Source organism: Echeneis naucrates, chromosome 18 (assembly GCF_900963305.1).
Source record: "Echeneis naucrates chromosome 18, fEcheNa1.1, whole genome shotgun sequence".
Taxonomy (NCBI): Eukaryota; Metazoa; Chordata; class Actinopteri; order Carangiformes; family Echeneidae; genus Echeneis; species Echeneis naucrates.
Window position 1 is genome coordinate 2046538 of NC_042528.1, and position 17538 is coordinate 2064075.

The window sequence follows — 17538 nt, forward strand, 5'->3', positions numbered from 1 at the left end:
AGGGAGTGTCTGATCCATTATGGGAAACAGTGAGCAGATAAAGCTAAAAACAAGATTAAAAAATGATCTCCTGTTCCATTAGTGCACGGAGACGAGGCCGGAGGCGAGGTTGGACGACGTGCTCATGCATCACCGCCACTCTCTTCTCCACAGGTCTAAAGATCACGGGGAAAAGTTCTCCATAGCGAGGGAAAATAATTCAATTTTCCAGATTTTGAGAGTTCTACCCGGATATCGTGCAACATACAGTTTCCACTTCCAGCTCTCTTTGGATGAAACGCTCCCCCTGAAATTTGATTTGGTACTTCTGCAGCTTTTCCAGGCAGTTTTGGTGCGAGTCATCCAAATAAGTCAAATCTCCATAATCTCACTCACAGATCTGTGACTGAGCTGGGTTTGAGTCGTTTCACATCCTCACGGGATCGTCCACAACTCGACCAAAGACTCTGGCTTGGCTGTGAGACGAGGTCGCGCTTTGACCCCATGATGCTGCTGTCGAGGAAGTGTTGAGGGGTCATGAACCTGAAACTAATTTCATAAATCCAAGACCAACTACTGAGAGACTTAAAGGTCAGAGGAACGTGATTCCTGGCTGGCCCTTTCAGCCGCGGTGCTGTCGGAGCCAAGCTGGTTCTTCCTCGTTCCAAGTTTGGTGATCTATCCCTTCATTGTTCATTCACTTCCCTCATCCGTCCAACTGCTGCGAGCCAAACCGTGCAGCCTTGACGTTTCTTTGATTCCCCTCACATGACTATTCTGTTACATCTCGTTGTCGTCGATTTGCATCACAGCAATATTCTTTTCTCCTTTTGGGGCCAAAGAGCTGAAATCAGATCTTCATTGAAGTGATTTTTATCTTTTTTTTTCTTCCCCCTGCACTCATTGTTGTGTTGCGTCTGCTTTAGTGGAGTATACAACTCGGACCGTCCTGAACATTCAGCAGAAGATCCTTCCCTCCTTCTCCGGACTGCTCCTCTGACGGTAGTTTGTCTTTGGTCCTTTGTGCCAAATCTCAAAATTGTAAAACCATTAGCTTTCATTTAAGGAACCAGAACTTAGCTGTGAGTTTTGGGTCTCACATCGACTTGATTAATATCTCGCTCAGCTTCTTGGCAATAATCTGTGTTGTTCTCGTGTGCTGTTCTTTATATATAAACACATTTTTCTCCCCCAAAAGGGATTATTTCCATTTTTGGCCAGTGGCTCTTAAATCCCGGTCCCAGAGCACTCATCAGTGCCCCTCCTCCCAGAACGACACATTTTCTCAGTGTGTTGACATCGATGACTCGTCCTTCCAGAGAAAATGAGTCCCACTCCGCCGCCAAACGCCGGCTAACACACGCTAAAAACGCTCCTGACACGCCAGATCTGATGCTATTCTCCGCTGCATTGTTAAAACTTGGCTTGGGTGTGAAAGGAAAAAGGAGGAGTGGGTGAGAGCGTCTGTAAATCTGATCTTCACTGGACGTCATCCGCAGCAGATGTTTGGTCACGACACCTCCACATCTCCTCGACAAAGACTTCATCATTCGGTTTGTCCAGTGACAGACACATGAAGCTGAAGCTAAGCAGAAGTTAACTGTCATGAGCTGGGAATTCTGGGTAATCACATTTAACCTCCACTTTAAAGACTGAAAAACTAAATAAACAGCTACAGCAGGAGTATAAGTGACTTTTCTTTTCTTATTTTCTTAAATAAACGAGATCTTCAAGAGCTTAATCCGTGAATAACATCAGTGATACCAGAGAAAATGTAGTATTTACATAAAAAACTGAATCCCAGACCAGAGCTAAAGACAATTATCTGCAGACTGTTTCTATAAATGTGAAACAAATCCAACTTCAAATGGACCGAACTCAAGTTCAGACTGGAATTTGTCGCCTCAAATGCCCTTTTTAGCTTCTCAGTGGCTTAAATAATCACTTAAAGCAACATTCTTGCCCTTCTTTTTGTGTTTGGGTAAGTCATTTGAACCTGTATCGAAACATTTCTAATATAATAAATTCAGCAAACTGCACATTTGTCTCCTCGACATCTGCTTATCTTATCTTGTCAGATTAGTGATGAAACGACACAATAATAATAATAATAATAAAAACAGATTAGAAAATCCTTCCCAGACTGTCAGAAAGTTATTTCGGGGATTTGAACCTGAACTTGAATAATTTACAGCCAACTACTGTTCTCTCAAGATACAAGAGCTAAACTGGGGTAATCCCTGTAGGTCTGTTTTGTTGGAAACCGTCATCGGCACACCGAGAGGAAGCTGCACGCACACACATATTTTACGAGTGATCAATGTGCGTTTTATTCCCGCTCAGCCAGAGGACATGTGGTCTCTCGTGGACTTGGATGATTCGGCTCCAGTGAGAGAGAGAGAGAGAGGGGAAGGGTCCGGGCTGACATAGCTCCTGTGATCCTGATTCCGACTCTCTCAGGAAGCAGCGAACAATGCTTCACTGTTCCCTCCCTGCATGTGTGTGTGTGTGTGTGTGTATGTGTGCATGTATTATATGTATTGCATGTGTGTGTGTGTGTCTTTTGCTGGCCATCGGTAGACACCAAACCCGGAAAAGAATATCTCAGAGGTCCACTTGGCCACGATCGTGTGTGTGTGTGTGTGTGTGTTGGTCTGGGAGTTCCTTGGCAGCCCAAATCTCTCATTTGAAGGGATTAGGAAGAGGAGAAGGAGGCCACGTAACTCAAATCCAACAGGGCCGGGGATCTGTACCTAGATTTTGTGCGTTTTTGTGTGTCTGTGTGGGGAAATGAGCGGTGAAGCAAAGACGGGGGAGAGAAACGTCTCTATCTCAGCAAGCTTTCTCCGCTTCGCTGCGATAACACACGAGACAGAAAGCGGCGTCGGCTATCAGCTGAAACCTCGGCGGCTTCAGCGCTGTACATAAATCACCTTACCCAAACACAGAGGCAGCGAGGTACAAAAGGTCAGAGGTCACACAGCTTCACCACAGCCAGTTAGGAGTGAAGCGTTTTTAGCAGGTTTAAGGAGGAACTGTCTTTGATGTGTCCAGGAAGTAGAGAAGGACGAAGACAAAAGAGTTTTTGATTTATGGATCACTCTGTCAGCTACCTTTATGGCACCTCTGCTCAAATAATAACTGAAAACTTATCTGCAGTTGAAATTGTGGCAGATTGATTTACTTGCTGAAGATGTGAAGCCCCTTAAAAGCTTTTTCTTTTAATCTTTAGTGGCTAAAAGTTTATTATTGCACCTTAGCATCCTCCTGTGTCACAATAAAAGCCCCCTGCTGCTTTCAAATGAAAATACATTCCTGCAGGAAGTGATGCAAAGTCTTCAGAGCAGCTCAACTTTTTATCAACTACGTGTCTAAAAGACTGGACTGCAGGTGAATTAAAGAAAAGGAAACCAACCGAAACACAAACCTGGTGCCGCACTGACTGAACAAACAAATATCACAACCTGACAAACACTGGAGCCCAAACGTGGAAAATTTAAACAAATTGTATCATAACTGTACAAAACACCTCATAATGTTATTTATCAATTTGTGCCGATTTGGAAAAGGCTTAATAATTTCCCTGAACACAGAAGTGTTGTATTTATTATGAGGTAGTGTGCGTTGGGGATTAACTTTTTCTGCCTCACAGCGTAGCCTGAACTCAGAGGGTTGTCTTTTATGTGCACAAGTGTGTTTATGGACTTGCTGTTTAAGGGTGTGCACATGTGCATGGGTTTGTGTTGGTGTTTAATGTGAAAGCATGTGTGTGCATGTTTTTTTTGGACAACTGAATCATCCCTTCAGGGTTTCGGTGTATCTGGCAGATGGCCACGGCGGCGTTGACATTGGTTTACGCGTTAAAGCGATCTGAGTTCAAGCTTTACGTTTAATGACCGAGAGCCTTCTCAGAGATCAGGAGTGCCAGCCGTGCACGAGGGCATTTACGAGGAAGAAATAAAGCCTATTTTCATAATGAACAGCGAGGGAACTGTGAGTTTCTACCTCACAGGCCAAGTTTTTGTCTGCAGTGAAAAGACGGGACACTCCCCCAGCTGGAGCTCCGCCAGAGAGCAGCAAACATACAGAACAACTCTGAGCAAAGCGGAGCCAAAGGCACGCTCATTAGTGGGCCGCACAACAGAAACCAGCCGTCCGGCGAAGGTTCGCCTCAGCGAGACGACGACCTTTTAAACGTGTCGAACGAAAACGTGGATCAACAGAGAGAATAAGAGTGGATACTGAGTCAGTCCCCGGAGACTCGTTTGCTAAAGCTTTACAGCAGAAATAAACACGTTTACAGCCCGGTACACAAAACTGGTCTAGTCTGACAAGCTGCTTTTCGTTTTGCAATGACAGCCGTGTGGGAAAGAATTTTATAACTCGCATATTAATTTTATCAAGGCTTAAAGTGACGACGTGGCCTTTTCCGTCAAACTCTGCAGGCTCCGCCTCCTCGCCTTCAGACGCTGCCAAGCTGCGTCCATCTTTGTTTACAAAAGAACAATTCGGGCGCTAACTGTGCTCCTCCCTTTCTTGATCGTCTTTCCTTGAAATGCTGGTCTAATGGGAACGTTTATTTGGTCTTGGTAAAAAGATGAGCTGGCTTTGTCGAGGTCAAGAAATAGAAATAAAAAAAAAGTCTAAAAGCAAAATAAGGTCCTGACTCATGGGCTGTGGTGATAGGGGGGATTATTTTCCACCACATTTTAGACATTTTGTCAACCGTCTCACTGAAACAGCCTCAATTATGAACAATGGCTTATTATAACTATCGTATCTGATTGCTTTCATCTTCCCTCTGACAGAGTCAGCCAAATCAGAATCCAATCAGGGATCAATAAGATATCATGGCAGCCTTTCCTTTGCTCATAACTTCATCTTCAAACCGCGTCTCTCTTTGAACTCCGGCTTTAATCAGCGTACATTCGGCCGATAGCGTTGGTGCAACTTTGAAATCTGCTCTGATTGCAGCTTTCAGGCTAATCGTGAAATAATGAGGGAGGCCTTTCTCCTTTTTAATCACCCATCCGATGAGCTGAGCGGCGTCGTATGTCATCTGCAGAGCATGTTTAACGCTCGCTGTATTCACACTGTCAGCGTTTGTATGATTCACCTGTTTGAGTTGTGGTATGAATTGCACATGAAACATAAGAAAGCAAGCATTAATTACCAGAGATGCCACTTTGCTGATCTGTTGGACCAAAGGAATTCCTCGTGTCGAAGCTTTGACACGCTGTGATTTCTGGGTATTTAAGAGCTTTAGATCTGAGCTGAATTAAACGGAGGATAGAAAGTATTTGATAATGAGGTTCCAGTTAGAGATTCTTCCTTGTAAAAAGGAAATGAAAACTCTCCACATGGTCCACATGTTTTAAAACTCAATGCTGCCTGCTTCTGCTCAGAGACGTGAATGGTGGTCGCTTCCTTCGCGTCCTGTTCAGCAGGTAATCTGTGGAGTTCGTGCTCTCGCTGCCGCCACGTGCTCGCAGGTTAATCGTTTTACCCGCTGGCAACAAAGAAAACCTCCTTTCTGCCTGTGTGTGGGTGTGTTTGCACGATGGTGTACACAGCCCCACAGCGAGCCGGCAGATCGCCACTCCCAGTCTTTGCGTGTGCAACTTTGACCTCTCTTTGTCAATTTTGCTGTTTTGGATTCAGTCCAGTTTAAATAAAGTTTAAGGGCATACAAAAGCTGGGTGGACCTGCCTGCAGATTCTGCTTGTTTCTTTCTTTCTTTTTTTTTGAAGGAAGTTGAGTTGAGAATGTTTCTGCCTGGATTTTATTTTATTTCGTTAAAGCTGTAAAGATTAGCTGCAGTAAAGAGACTTTATTGGAGTGTGTTGTTGAAAAAAATGATGGGCCATAAAACTTCTGCTCTCAGTACGTTTCTGGTTTTTGTCCTCTGGTCTGAGAACGGAGGGGGAGTGGGAGGAGAGAGGAGAGAGAGAAGAGGACTCGGGATGAGGGACACGAAGAGGTCAGGACTTTCCAGTTCCAGTGTGGTTGCGTCACCTGTGCACACATGCTGATGTTAGCGCTGCAGGTGGCGGCACGCTAACGTAATGCTGGCGGAGTGAGAGAGAAATTCAAAAGCAAGAAGCTGTGCACAGATACTGGATCAGACGAAGCATGCAGACTATGAAGATTCACAGAAAACAAAACCGAGGGTGCGTTCAGGCGAGTCAATCATTTCCAAGTTTATCTCCAGGAAGTTGCTCTCAAATAGCCAGACGTGAACTTTAACTTCAGATTAATTTTCACTTACCGTCATGTGAAATTCAACATCCAGGACGCTATCAGAGTGTTCACATGATACTTCCTGACTCTACAAATGCACAAATCTACTGGCGACACAGTGCATTGTGGGACACGAACAGAAACGTGGACCTGGGCTTCATGACAACTGGACAAAATTAGGCAAAACATTTGTAGGTGGTTGTGCAAACCTGATGCCACATAAAGATTATTTTAGATAAACAGCCACTTCAGCAAAACCTGTTTCATATAATCAGGGCTGAAGTGGAGATGAAATTAAAGCGAAGGAAATGATGGAGATGCAAAACAAGTCGGGCCGAATTACAGACCTGCAGGATGCACAGTGTTGATGCATTTTGGTCCATTTGTGCTGCTGTGGGGTCCGCCGGGCGGCCGTGGGTGGGCAAGTCCAGCTCCAGCATGGGTGGGCAACCAAGTCTGCCAATGTTTTTGTCTGACTCAAGTGAGTGGGGCCCTTTTATAAGTGCCAGTGAAACTGTAGCTGAGCCGCGTTTTCTCCGGTGGGGACGGAAAAACAAGTGGACGGCCGAAAAGGTTATTATTAGCTGACAGGAGAAAGAAGACAAACTCTGAGTGATGTTGTGGGTTTTTTTTCTTTCTGAGCTCTAAATCTCCAGAGCGCGTTCTTCTTGATTCATGCAATTTCAGTTTAATCGTATAAATCACGTTTTTCCACGAGGTGGTTTGGACTAAAAACACGTTATTCCCTTCTGTTATGTAGAATAAATACTGATTCCACTTCTTCAGAAAAGACAACACAACCTGGTTAGTTGTCATTATCCTGCAGCAAAAGGTTTAAACATTCATGAGAGATGCCAATCCAGCAGCCAACAGTCGAGACATTCACATGCTAACCCGCTGAGATGAGGTCAAAGGTTATCATCGGCTGTCACTACCTCTGTGACGGATCGCAAGGCTGGAAATCTGCCGAATGGGAGCAGACCAAAGGTTTGGATTGTTTACTGAGACACGATTACAGGGCAGAAACAGAGAGCAGGAATGTGAAACTATAACAGAGAATCCAAACGAATGTATACAAATACAAGCTGCTAAGTGGGAGCGCTTGGTTTAGTCTTCATTAGCGTCTGCTGAAACGATCTCAGCATTTAAAAAAGCTCATTGTTGCATCATTTGTAATGTGGTTCTCATTTTCACGGCGACTTGGACCATTTTCAAAGCGACACCATTGTGACCACAGTTAACGGCCTTTTGTCTTTGCTGACTTTTTTTTTTTTTTTTTTTGGTATTTAACTGAAACCTTCCTCATCATCTGTGCAGCGAGTTCAGAAGTGTCAGATGCTGGCAACGCTGCCAACTTGTGCGTTTGCCAAACCAGAGAACCTGTTTGCGGGATTCCTTCTCACATTTAGGTCGCTTGTGAGAATGTGAACGAGGAGTGCGGAGTCATACCAGTTCTTCCTGACAACGCTCTCATTTCTTCCTGAGAATAACTTGAGCTGAGGAAGGAAGCCCTCGAATGTTTGACACGTCACTTCTGTAACTTCCCTCACCTGGGAAAAACCCCGGCGCCAGCTCTGACGTTTGGCAGATTTGTCATCCCAGAAGTGTCGCTCTGAGAAAAGACGATGTCAGATCGTGTTAAATTCACTTCCTCGGCCCAGAAAAAAGTCTTAGCAGCTGTACGAGGCAGACCTCCATGCGGTCTTTGGTTAGAAATCAGGTCGAGGCTCCACATTAATAGTGTGAAAGCCTCAAAGCTCAGCCTCACAGCCTGTGTTCAGAAACTCAACCTTAACGTGAGCCTTTAGGACTTTGGGACGTCACAACAAAGCAGTCGCAGTAGGATTTCCCAGAAATCTTCTCCTTTAATGACAATTCTCTGAAGTATTTGGCCGGATTCGTGCTTCCAGAGGCTGAATTGTAATCACCATCTGGTCAATATTGTCCAAAACTTTATCACTGAGAGCACGCTGACTTCAGCATTCAGCTCCACGTCTCTGACAGCAAAGTCTCTGAATCTCGCCCCAAGAAGTTTCTGGATGTATTTTTTTGTCCTGTATAAAACACGGAGGGGAAAGTCCCACTCTGTGCCGTTGGTCTACAAAGGTTTTATCAGTCTATCAGTCTAAATATCTGGATGCTTTTCTCAAATGTCCCATGCTGGTGATAATATTTTTGGAGCACCAAGGCCTGGAATTCCTTTTTTTAAATACTGACAGAGAAACACAATCCCAGATTGGACATGTGTTTTCATAATATTCAGGCATGATTTGTATCTGCTCAACAAGAAGCCAAAACAAGAATTCTCTCTTCTTTCAAAACAAATACAGTGTGTTGGATTTACATGCCTGCAAAAGACAGCTGAGCCTTAAATGAGGCCATTAGGTGCTTGTTTTAAAGCGACGGCTCGCTGCGGTGCAGATCTCGGTGCAATCAGCTCGGCGATTCGGCCGTCCAAAGTCCAATTTCCTCGAGAGCTGAAATGTCGGCGTTAACGTGCCAGAATCTGGCATCCCTGCCAACATCTGCTTTCTTAAAGTTTGCTCAGCTCGAGGCCAAAAGTCTTTGAAAAATTACAACATTATTCAAATGGCACGGGCCGAAGGGAAGCTTGAGCCTGACAGGTTCAGTCCCAGAGCTGTTCTTATGAAAGCGTTTCCAGTCAGCGCTTTTGCAGACAAAGCCAAGTTCGATTCGTCGGTTTGTGGACACCGCACTTAGGAGATTTTAACGAGGCAGTGTTATGCTGTGCGCCTCAAAGCCAGAACTTTACCTCGGTCTGGTGCTTGGAGAACGAGCGATGGGGGGACATCACCGATGTTGTTTTTTGTTTTTCTCAGCTGAGGAAAGCATCCACGGCGGGCCGCAGCGCCAAAACCAGTGTTGGGCAGTCAATGACACATGAACAAAACAAAAGTGTCTGTGTGTGTGTGTGTGTGTGTGTGTGTGTGTGGGGGGGGGGGGGGGGGGGTAAAAATACAAATACAAAATTTAGGGAGAGATTAGAAGACAGAGAGAAAGAGAGTTATCTGGTCGTGTATTTGTGGCAGAAATGAGAGCTGACAGAAGGACGGCCCTGTTAGCGTGTTCAGAGGAAAAATACTGATATCAGAGAGACAACCAGTGTGTGTGTGTCTGTGTGTCTGTGTGTGTGTGTGTGTGTCTGTGTAAAACACTGAACTGGGCAAATTTCAGCTGACAGTAACGAGCACTGCTTGTTGTGCCCGGACGGAGATGTCGGCCCATTTTCCCAGAATTAGATGATGTTAGACCGACTAAAACCTTTCCATCCAATCAACCGCTGCCCGACCAGGTGACACACACGCACACACACACACAAGGACAAAGGCTTTCATTTGCACACATCACTGTATATCACTGAATATCTACCATTGGACAAACACACCGTCTTTGCAGTGTAACGGCCTACTGTTGACTTTTTTTCATTCGATTTTGGACAGCAGCCATTCCATCTCAGCACATTTTTAATAAAATCACTATATATGGAATAAATCTGTTGTCTTTACTGGATTTAGTAACAGCACACTGAAATCAGCTGCCAGCTTTCATTTTCCACGCTGATGAAACAATTTGCTTCATTTTACTGAAAAGATGTCAGAGATAAAGAAAAACGTCCGTCACCAGCAAATATATCAAACAATAAGGATCAGATATCATCCACATCCTGGACCTACTGTTTGGAAGCTACTGACTGAGAGCGCAGCACCAGAAAACCTCTGTCCTGTTATATGATGATAATTATGACATTTAAGAAACAGCATCTGTCAGTGACAGCTCTTTCTTCTTATTATTTTCCTAAACCAGTGCATCTGGTGCAACACAAGAAACGAGCAGAATTCCTGTTCACTAACTCTTTTCCTTGGTTTTCTCCTCCTTATCCATTTTTTGCCACTTCCCAAAAAACCACTGTTGCTGTGCTGTGACTGGATTTGGTCCGACAGAGCGAAGCAGCTTCTTTTCCTGCCCCCTCCTTTGATATGATACGTGTTTGGAGAGAATTGGGAAGCATGGCTTTGGTTACCATGTGATGGGAAGCACATGGGGCATTTTGGAGCAGAGAATGGAAATGAAGGAAGATGGATAGGCGAGAAGAAGGAGGACAAGTTGTTGGTGGACTACCATGCATTACGTCCTCGCCCATCTGTTCCCTGGAAACAATATAAATCTAAAAAAAAAAACAAAACTTTAATTTATGTCCGCTGGGAAATTTTACACACGGCCCGGCATCCTTTATTGATTATCAGCTCGTGCGTGGACGTACGAGCTGGAACGTGGACTCCATTACTCTGCAGTCTGTAAAGTAAACATTGACCCAAATCTGATGCCAGCAGGCTCGCTTTCAGGTGAACAGGAGAAAACTGCAGCTTCTTTCCGGCTTAAACGTGACGGACTGATTCAAGAAATGTCAGAATGATTCGATACTGAGCCTGAAAAAAGGCTTTGTGATGTCACAACAAAACAGTCGCTGCCCTTTGGCCACGCCCCTGGTGGTTATCAATACCTGGAATATGGGACCTTTCATTAACCTTCATTGGAGCTGAGAAAAACCGACTGAATCACATCTGTATCAGCTGTGGGGATTATCAGGGCGAAGTCAAAACGTCCCCCTCCCTTGAGTCCTTTAAGTGGACTCCCGCTGGCCGTGAAGGCCTGAAGCGCTGCGCGAGCCACTCGGCTACCAGGTTTACTGAGAGCCTGGCGACGCGGTATCAGTTAGCAGATGTGTCGGGAGTTTACTGGGAGCTTCAATGCCTCCAAATCATTTATCAGCACTTTATAGCCATGTTGACTGAGCAAACAATGTGATAACCCACGGCGACGCACCAGCTGTTGGCACACACACACAGCTGCAGCCACATCCTAATGAGCATTCCAACGTGGGAACGTAAATATCCTGTTTTCACGTATCGAGCTGTTAAACCAAGGTCGTGTGTGTGTGCTGCACGATGGCTCTCTCATCCTCCTTCTCTTTCAGCTCCTCTCCTTCCTCTTTTCTGACGTATGATGCTGGAGTTGGGTGTTGTTGTTTTGTTTTTGCTCCACATGCCCGTCTTGTTTTATGACGACTCCCGGCTTAAGTTTACGTCGCAGTAAAGCGCTGCGCTGCATTTCGCAGTCACTTTGCTGTGCATTTCTTTTATATGCAGCGATAAACAGGAAGGGCCAGAGCGTGAAACATCGCTAATAAACACGCAATGAGTGCAAAATGTACACAGATTTTCTTTACTCCTGAAACATCTGCAGTGATCCCATTTGCACGTTGATATTTATAACCATGTGTAAAACAAAAATAGACTTTTTTTGTTAAAGGTTAAATCATCTGAGTATTTGGTGTTTTTGAAGCTTTGTGGGTTTGATTTTGGTGCAGCTGCACATCAGAGCTCCATGGGAAAAGTTTGAGATACTGTCATTCAGAGGGCTTTTTTTTTTTTTTTCAGTTTGCTGCGGATTCATCATTTTAAGGAACCGTTTCAGCGTACAGTCTGGATGTCTCTCTTTGACTGGAGTCCATATCCGACTGTGCGGCTGATTAAACCGAATATTTTCTTTTATGTGCATGGCTCATCCCCGTCACCATCATCGCCTCCTGCCCCCTTCGCTCTCTTCTCTTTCAACTCTCAGACCTGCACTCTCATCTTACCTTTCCCCTGATCCCCGTTTTCCCTTTTCATCTCCGTCCAAACAACCTGCTCCTGACAGCAGCAGAGCGTGCGAGCAAAGGTACGCTGTTTTCACGGTAAAAGCGAATCAGGAAGCACACGCAAAAAAAAAAACAAAAAACAATTGGTAACAGAAAAAGAGCTGAATCTGGTTCTGTTTGGATGAATCAGCCGACAGAAATTTCAAGATACTTCTGAGCTGACTTCATTCTGGCTTTGTCATCTTTACTTAACTGTAGAGTCACCAGACAAAAAGCAAGCGTCATGTTGATTTTACGCGATGCAGGTTTAAGCCTCCTGTTTTATCACTATTCTGCTTTCAGCACGTTAAACCTGCATAAACACTTTATGCAACTTTACAAATATGACCAGGGCCTGTTTTAACACACACACACAAATCCAGAGAATCATTTAACTTCTCAACTTCTGTCTCATAAAAGGAAAAAGGAAAAACTGCTTCTGTCACTCCTGAAACATTTGTCCACCTCCCTTGAGCCCTAAAACTGACTGTAACCCGACTCTAACGTGGACTTCAACCATAACACTCAAAGACTGCAGGGGGGAGCGAGGTGAAACGACAGACAGAGAGAGAGAGAGAGAGAGAGAGAGAGAGAGTGGGGGGGTGGCGGAGGGAGAATTGTGTATTTTGGCAGCACAGTCCTGATGTGGGAGGTTTATATTAGTAGCCTCAAATTAAATGTAAATATTTGAAGTAATGGGTTTGATTTTCCTCAAAATGGGTTAGCATTGATAAATATGGATGCACCTGTATGAAATAATATCCAAACACACACTAACAGTTGTCCTTGTATGGAGATCACACTGGCTTTGGCTGCAGTCCCCTTAATGACTGCCGGTCCTGGCGAGGTTGGTGTTTGTGCCAGAAAATGGCCCCAAAGTGGCAACACACACACACACACACACACACTCGATGACACCAAACCCTTTGTGATGCACACATCAGAAACACATACCTCTCTAACGCTGACGTTAACCTCGACCCTTTCCAATAAAACCTGACTCAGCGCGAAAGTCCGGATCACACTTTTCCATATTCATGCTCAAGGAAACATCTTGGCCACACAGGGAGGCCGGCCCGGTCCACGTCTTAAACCGCTGAGACCTGGACCAAGCTCCCAGCTGGAATTTGGTTCTTGTTTAACAAACTACCAACCGAGTCTCAAGAGCTGACAAACAAAAGCCTGTTTGACATTTCAGGCTTCAATGTGTACCGTCAACGTCACCATGGAAACACAGCAGAAAACAGAAAGAACCCAGATATCGCCGATTAATAGACTAAATGTGGCAGCTCTGCGTCCTCTGTCCAGATCTAGCTGTCCGTTTTTGGCGGCATCGGGGGAAACTACGATCTGTGTGAGTTACAAAATGAAACGAGACGGAGGCCTCCTGTTACAGCAGGTAGAGAGCGCTTTTTATTCTGCAGCAGCAGTGAGACCTCATCTGACACCAAATCAGATTCTGCAGTTGAAGACCTGACTCTGAGCCAGAGCCATAAAAACTACTGTCGGTCCCTCGTGGGCTGGAAAATGTTCCACTTCAGGAGGGATTTTCCTCCGTTCAGAGGTCAGCTCATCATCACGCAGATAGAAAATTCATCAGGACGCCAACAAAGAGACAGTTAAATCACAAAAACACACTGACCAGACAAAACTGGTGGCTTCCCTGGCAAAGTGGACCACACACACCTAACAAACATCCACATTCCCTGTGAATCAGCCCACACACACACACTGACTGGGAGTATTGTTGCATGTGAGGGTGAATCAGAGCCCTTCAGTGAACTCAAACAATAATAAAGTGGGCCAGTGAAGTGTAAGGAATGGAATCTCAATCGCACACACAAGGACATTAAATGATTAAAATTTCAGCCACGCAACAGTCGCCAGAGTCACCGAGTGCAGGGAGTGTCAGAGATCTGGAGACTCGTGCAAAACAGATCAGAAAGTCGTAAAGTACACGGGCGTAAATCGAAGTTTAATCCAAACACATGATGGAAGATAAAGATGTTTTCTTCATCGCTGCAGCTGAAACACAGCCAGAGAAAAGTGATATTTCAAACAGCCAACAGTGTAACTAACTGTTAGTTGCTGATTATCTTTCTAGACATCAATTCACTACTGTGCTCATTCTTCAGCTGCTGGCAGGTGACTTAAACAATAGAAAGTCCATGTTTGTGTGGAGCTGGAACAGAAAAGCCAGACCTTCTGTATTCACGTCGGGGTGTTTGTTTGTGGGAGAAAATGCGGCAGCGCTGAGGCAACACTGGAGCGTTCCTCATTGTTCCCGGTATCTTTTGTCTTAGCCAGGCTGGCATGGGGTGTAAAACTCCGCTGCCGTTCAAAGGAGGGCCTGTTTCCAGATTAAAAATAGCTGGCCTTCACATGAGAACCAGGGGATCCCCCACACGCAGACACAAAGCTCCAGCTTTCCATTTCGACGCCGTCCACTATCAACCCTTAAACTATTCCTTATGTGACTTCCTGCCACCTCCAATGTGCTGCAGAGGAAAAACTGAACTCTAAACACCTTCGAAGTTGGAAAATAGCTTTTTACTTCGCTAATAAAAGTCTAGATTCACCATGATATCATCTTTTATTTCTTTTTTCTTTTTTTTTTTTTACTTTGCTGGCTGCTGCTTTCATGCCAACACCTCAATTGGAAACAGACACAACCCGAGTCTGATGAAGCTGCCTTTGTGTTTTATGTTTAACTGAAGCTAGCATCAACACAAACCGCTGACGCTGCATTAATGTCAGTCAAGCTGGTGTTTCTGGTTTACAGCGACCTTTGACCCCTCTGTCTTCACACACTCATTTCTCTGTCTCCCTGATTATCCCGCCGCTTCACTCGGAGCACACAGCAGAATATCGGGGTGAAGTTAACCTCCGTCCTGGTGGACAGACAGATGCTCCGCACAAGCGCACACCTTGTGTGATTTACAGCCTACAGTTTCTACATCTGCTCTCGTGTGGCAGAGGCGCCGCATGTGGCTGAAGCCGGTTTCCTCTCTCTGACAGATTTTAGTTACACTTTAAACAGGCCTCTTGCTGGTCCTCATCAGTTTCCAACTTCACCCCTGCAAACGTTTCAAATGAGCATGAGATGCCGTTCCTCCTCTGAGTGTGGACCTTCCCCTTGGCGCACACTTTGTGTGAGGAAGCAACAGATGCAGCCTCGCACCTTTATCCTTTTTATTGCGCTCCTCGGCCTCCCTAAGCTGAGCTCAGATGTTCGCTTGTCATCACACGCTCTCCCCTGCTGGGGCTCAGTGAGTCACATCTCTCATTTGGACAACCCTTGTCCTTCTCCAAAGGGGCACATTAAACTCCAGGACAAACAAAACCGTCCCAGTCTGGACTTTGCAGCAAAGACTCCAACCTCAAAGTTTCTGCCATCACAGATCTTTATTTCAAGCAGCGGAGGACTCACTTGAAGGGTGATCCCGCTCCTGACTAGTTCTTACCCACATCAAATGGCTCCAGTATGTTGCTTTACAAGTGAACCCATTTGTTTTAATAAAAGCCTCCTGGGCAGACAGACATGTTTATTTGCCCTCCCTTAATGCCTCTGCTTCTTGCAGATTACGGAGCACATTCTTGGAAGAATCCAGAGAGTGGGGTACAAATAAAAATGCCATTCCAGCTTCTTGGACCAGAAATTTCCCTAAAAACATTTATTTAACTTGCAGCAGCTGCGATTTATTTATCTACCCAACAGCTTCATTTAGCCCCAAATGAGTGCTCATTTGTTCCTATTTCTCAACCACTGGGATTGCATACGAGGCTTTCAATATTCAGTTTAAACTCTGAGCTGATGTTTCTTGGCAGCATTAGTGCGCAGCAGAGTTTCTCCACATTTCTGGCGACAGTCCGCCCCCTCCCACCGCGCGGGGCCCGAAGCGCAGCGCGCAGAAAAAAATGGAGCAGAAGGCGGCGGCTCTTACCTCCGATATGGACATGTTCAGGTAGACAAAGAGCCCCGTGGTGGAGGCGATCTGCAGCACCACCACGACGATCACCACCATCGCCACCCACATCTTGGACGGCGCCTCCTTGCGCCTCGTCCCGCTCGGCCCGCCGGCCGGGACCATCATGTAGGTGGTGGACTCGCTGCTCACCGATCTGAAATAATCCTGGTGCTGCTGCTGTGCGTTCGGAGTGGCCATGGCATTCCTGACGCATGGGTGACCTCCTAAACACCCCCACTTCCCAAGCAAGAAAAAACAAAAAGCGACCGACTGACCAAAAGCTGGAGACCGGAGTTAGATCCCCATGCGTCCGCGTCCGGAGCGTGTCCCGTCCGGAGGATTTGGGCAGTGTTTGGAGAGAGAGGAGGTGAAGGCGGGCTGGAAGAGGACTGTGAGTGTCTGACAAAAGAGACTGCAGGCTGGAAGTTAAAGTCCGGACGCGTCCATGTCTGCGGAGCTGTGTGCGTAAAGTGGGAGCTGCTGAAGGAGGCACTGCCGGACCGACGGGATGGGAGGGGGCCTTCCCTCCCCATCACCCTGGAGCTGTGCAGGAATGCTCTCTCCACCTCTCTCTCTCTCTCTCTCTTGTCTTTCTAGGAAAAACCATAAAAACAGATGTTGCATGTTTAAAAAGTTATTTTTCCTTATTTGACACTTCCTCCTTATTAAGTCACCAAAAAAAAAGGAAAAAAAAGAAAATGTCATGTAAGTTTAAGCTAAAAGTTTCATCTTCTGAGGGCTTCACATGTTTTAAAATATATTATATATGATCTTATTAATAATCTGTGGAGGTCTGCAGACAAACTGTGCAGTCTAAGGTTAATTATTTATTGCTCTCTCGGCCTCGTGTGTTTTCAGACAGGATCGGTGAGGTGGCACTGAGCTGACAGAGGGCGCTGTCTCTCACCACAGAACTGCTTACTCAGTTAATAATTGATTCATTATTTAGCTTATTTCCTGCCAACCTTTCAGGTCGCAGCTTCTGAAATTGGATATTTATAGTTTTGTTGAGAGAAACAAGCCTACCTCACAATATTTCACAATGTACAACGTGGCAAAAGCACAATAATCAAAATAATCATTTGCTGCAGCTGTAGTTTGGAAAAAATGTGTTCTGCTAATAATTTTAAAAAGTAGGTGCAAGCGATTTCCTTCTTCTTCGCCTTCAATTGTCCGTAAATCTCTGAGCTGTGTGTGTGTCTGCGGTCTCTTCTACAGCCTGACAGTGTTTGAGAGCAAATGTTTGCCCAACGCCCTCCAGTTTATCACTGTGAAACAAGTGCAGTCCTGATTAAATATTTAAACTTCAGCTTCCAAACACACCACAAAAGCTGCCGTCGGAGGAGAAACGCTCACACATGAAGCCGAGAAAAGGCGGCTTCGTCAGCTGACCTTGTTTCTGGATGCAGCTCATATTTTTGCCCCCTTAAAAAAGCCAAGTCAGACTTTATAGGAAAGAGACGGGAAGGAGCTGTGTTTACAGCTGAGCTCTAAACAACGCAGACAGCTGGAAATCAGAGTGTGTGACGATGGGATTGGGGGTTTGAAACCTAATCATGACAGCAGAGAAAAGGTCTTCTGATTTTGAAAGCTGTCACGGTTCGGATAGGATCCAGAAAAACTGTCCAAAGGCAACTTCTCTTGTAGCAG

At 45.4% G+C, this 17538-nt stretch overlaps 1 protein-coding gene across 1 annotated transcript in view; it reads right to left on the minus strand.

Annotated features, from left to right (window-relative positions):
* Positions 1 to 16405, minus strand: part of tnfsf10l (TNF superfamily member 10, like) — a 38241-nt gene extending 21836 nt beyond the window's left edge. The window contains exon 1 of the mRNA XM_029526874.1: positions 15865 to 16405. Coding sequence (XP_029382734.1) covers positions 15865 to 16086 — 222 coding nt within the window. The 5' untranslated portion in view covers positions 16087 to 16405. The remainder of the gene's footprint in view (positions 1 to 15864) is intronic.
* Between the last annotated feature and the right edge of the window lie 1133 nt (positions 16406 to 17538).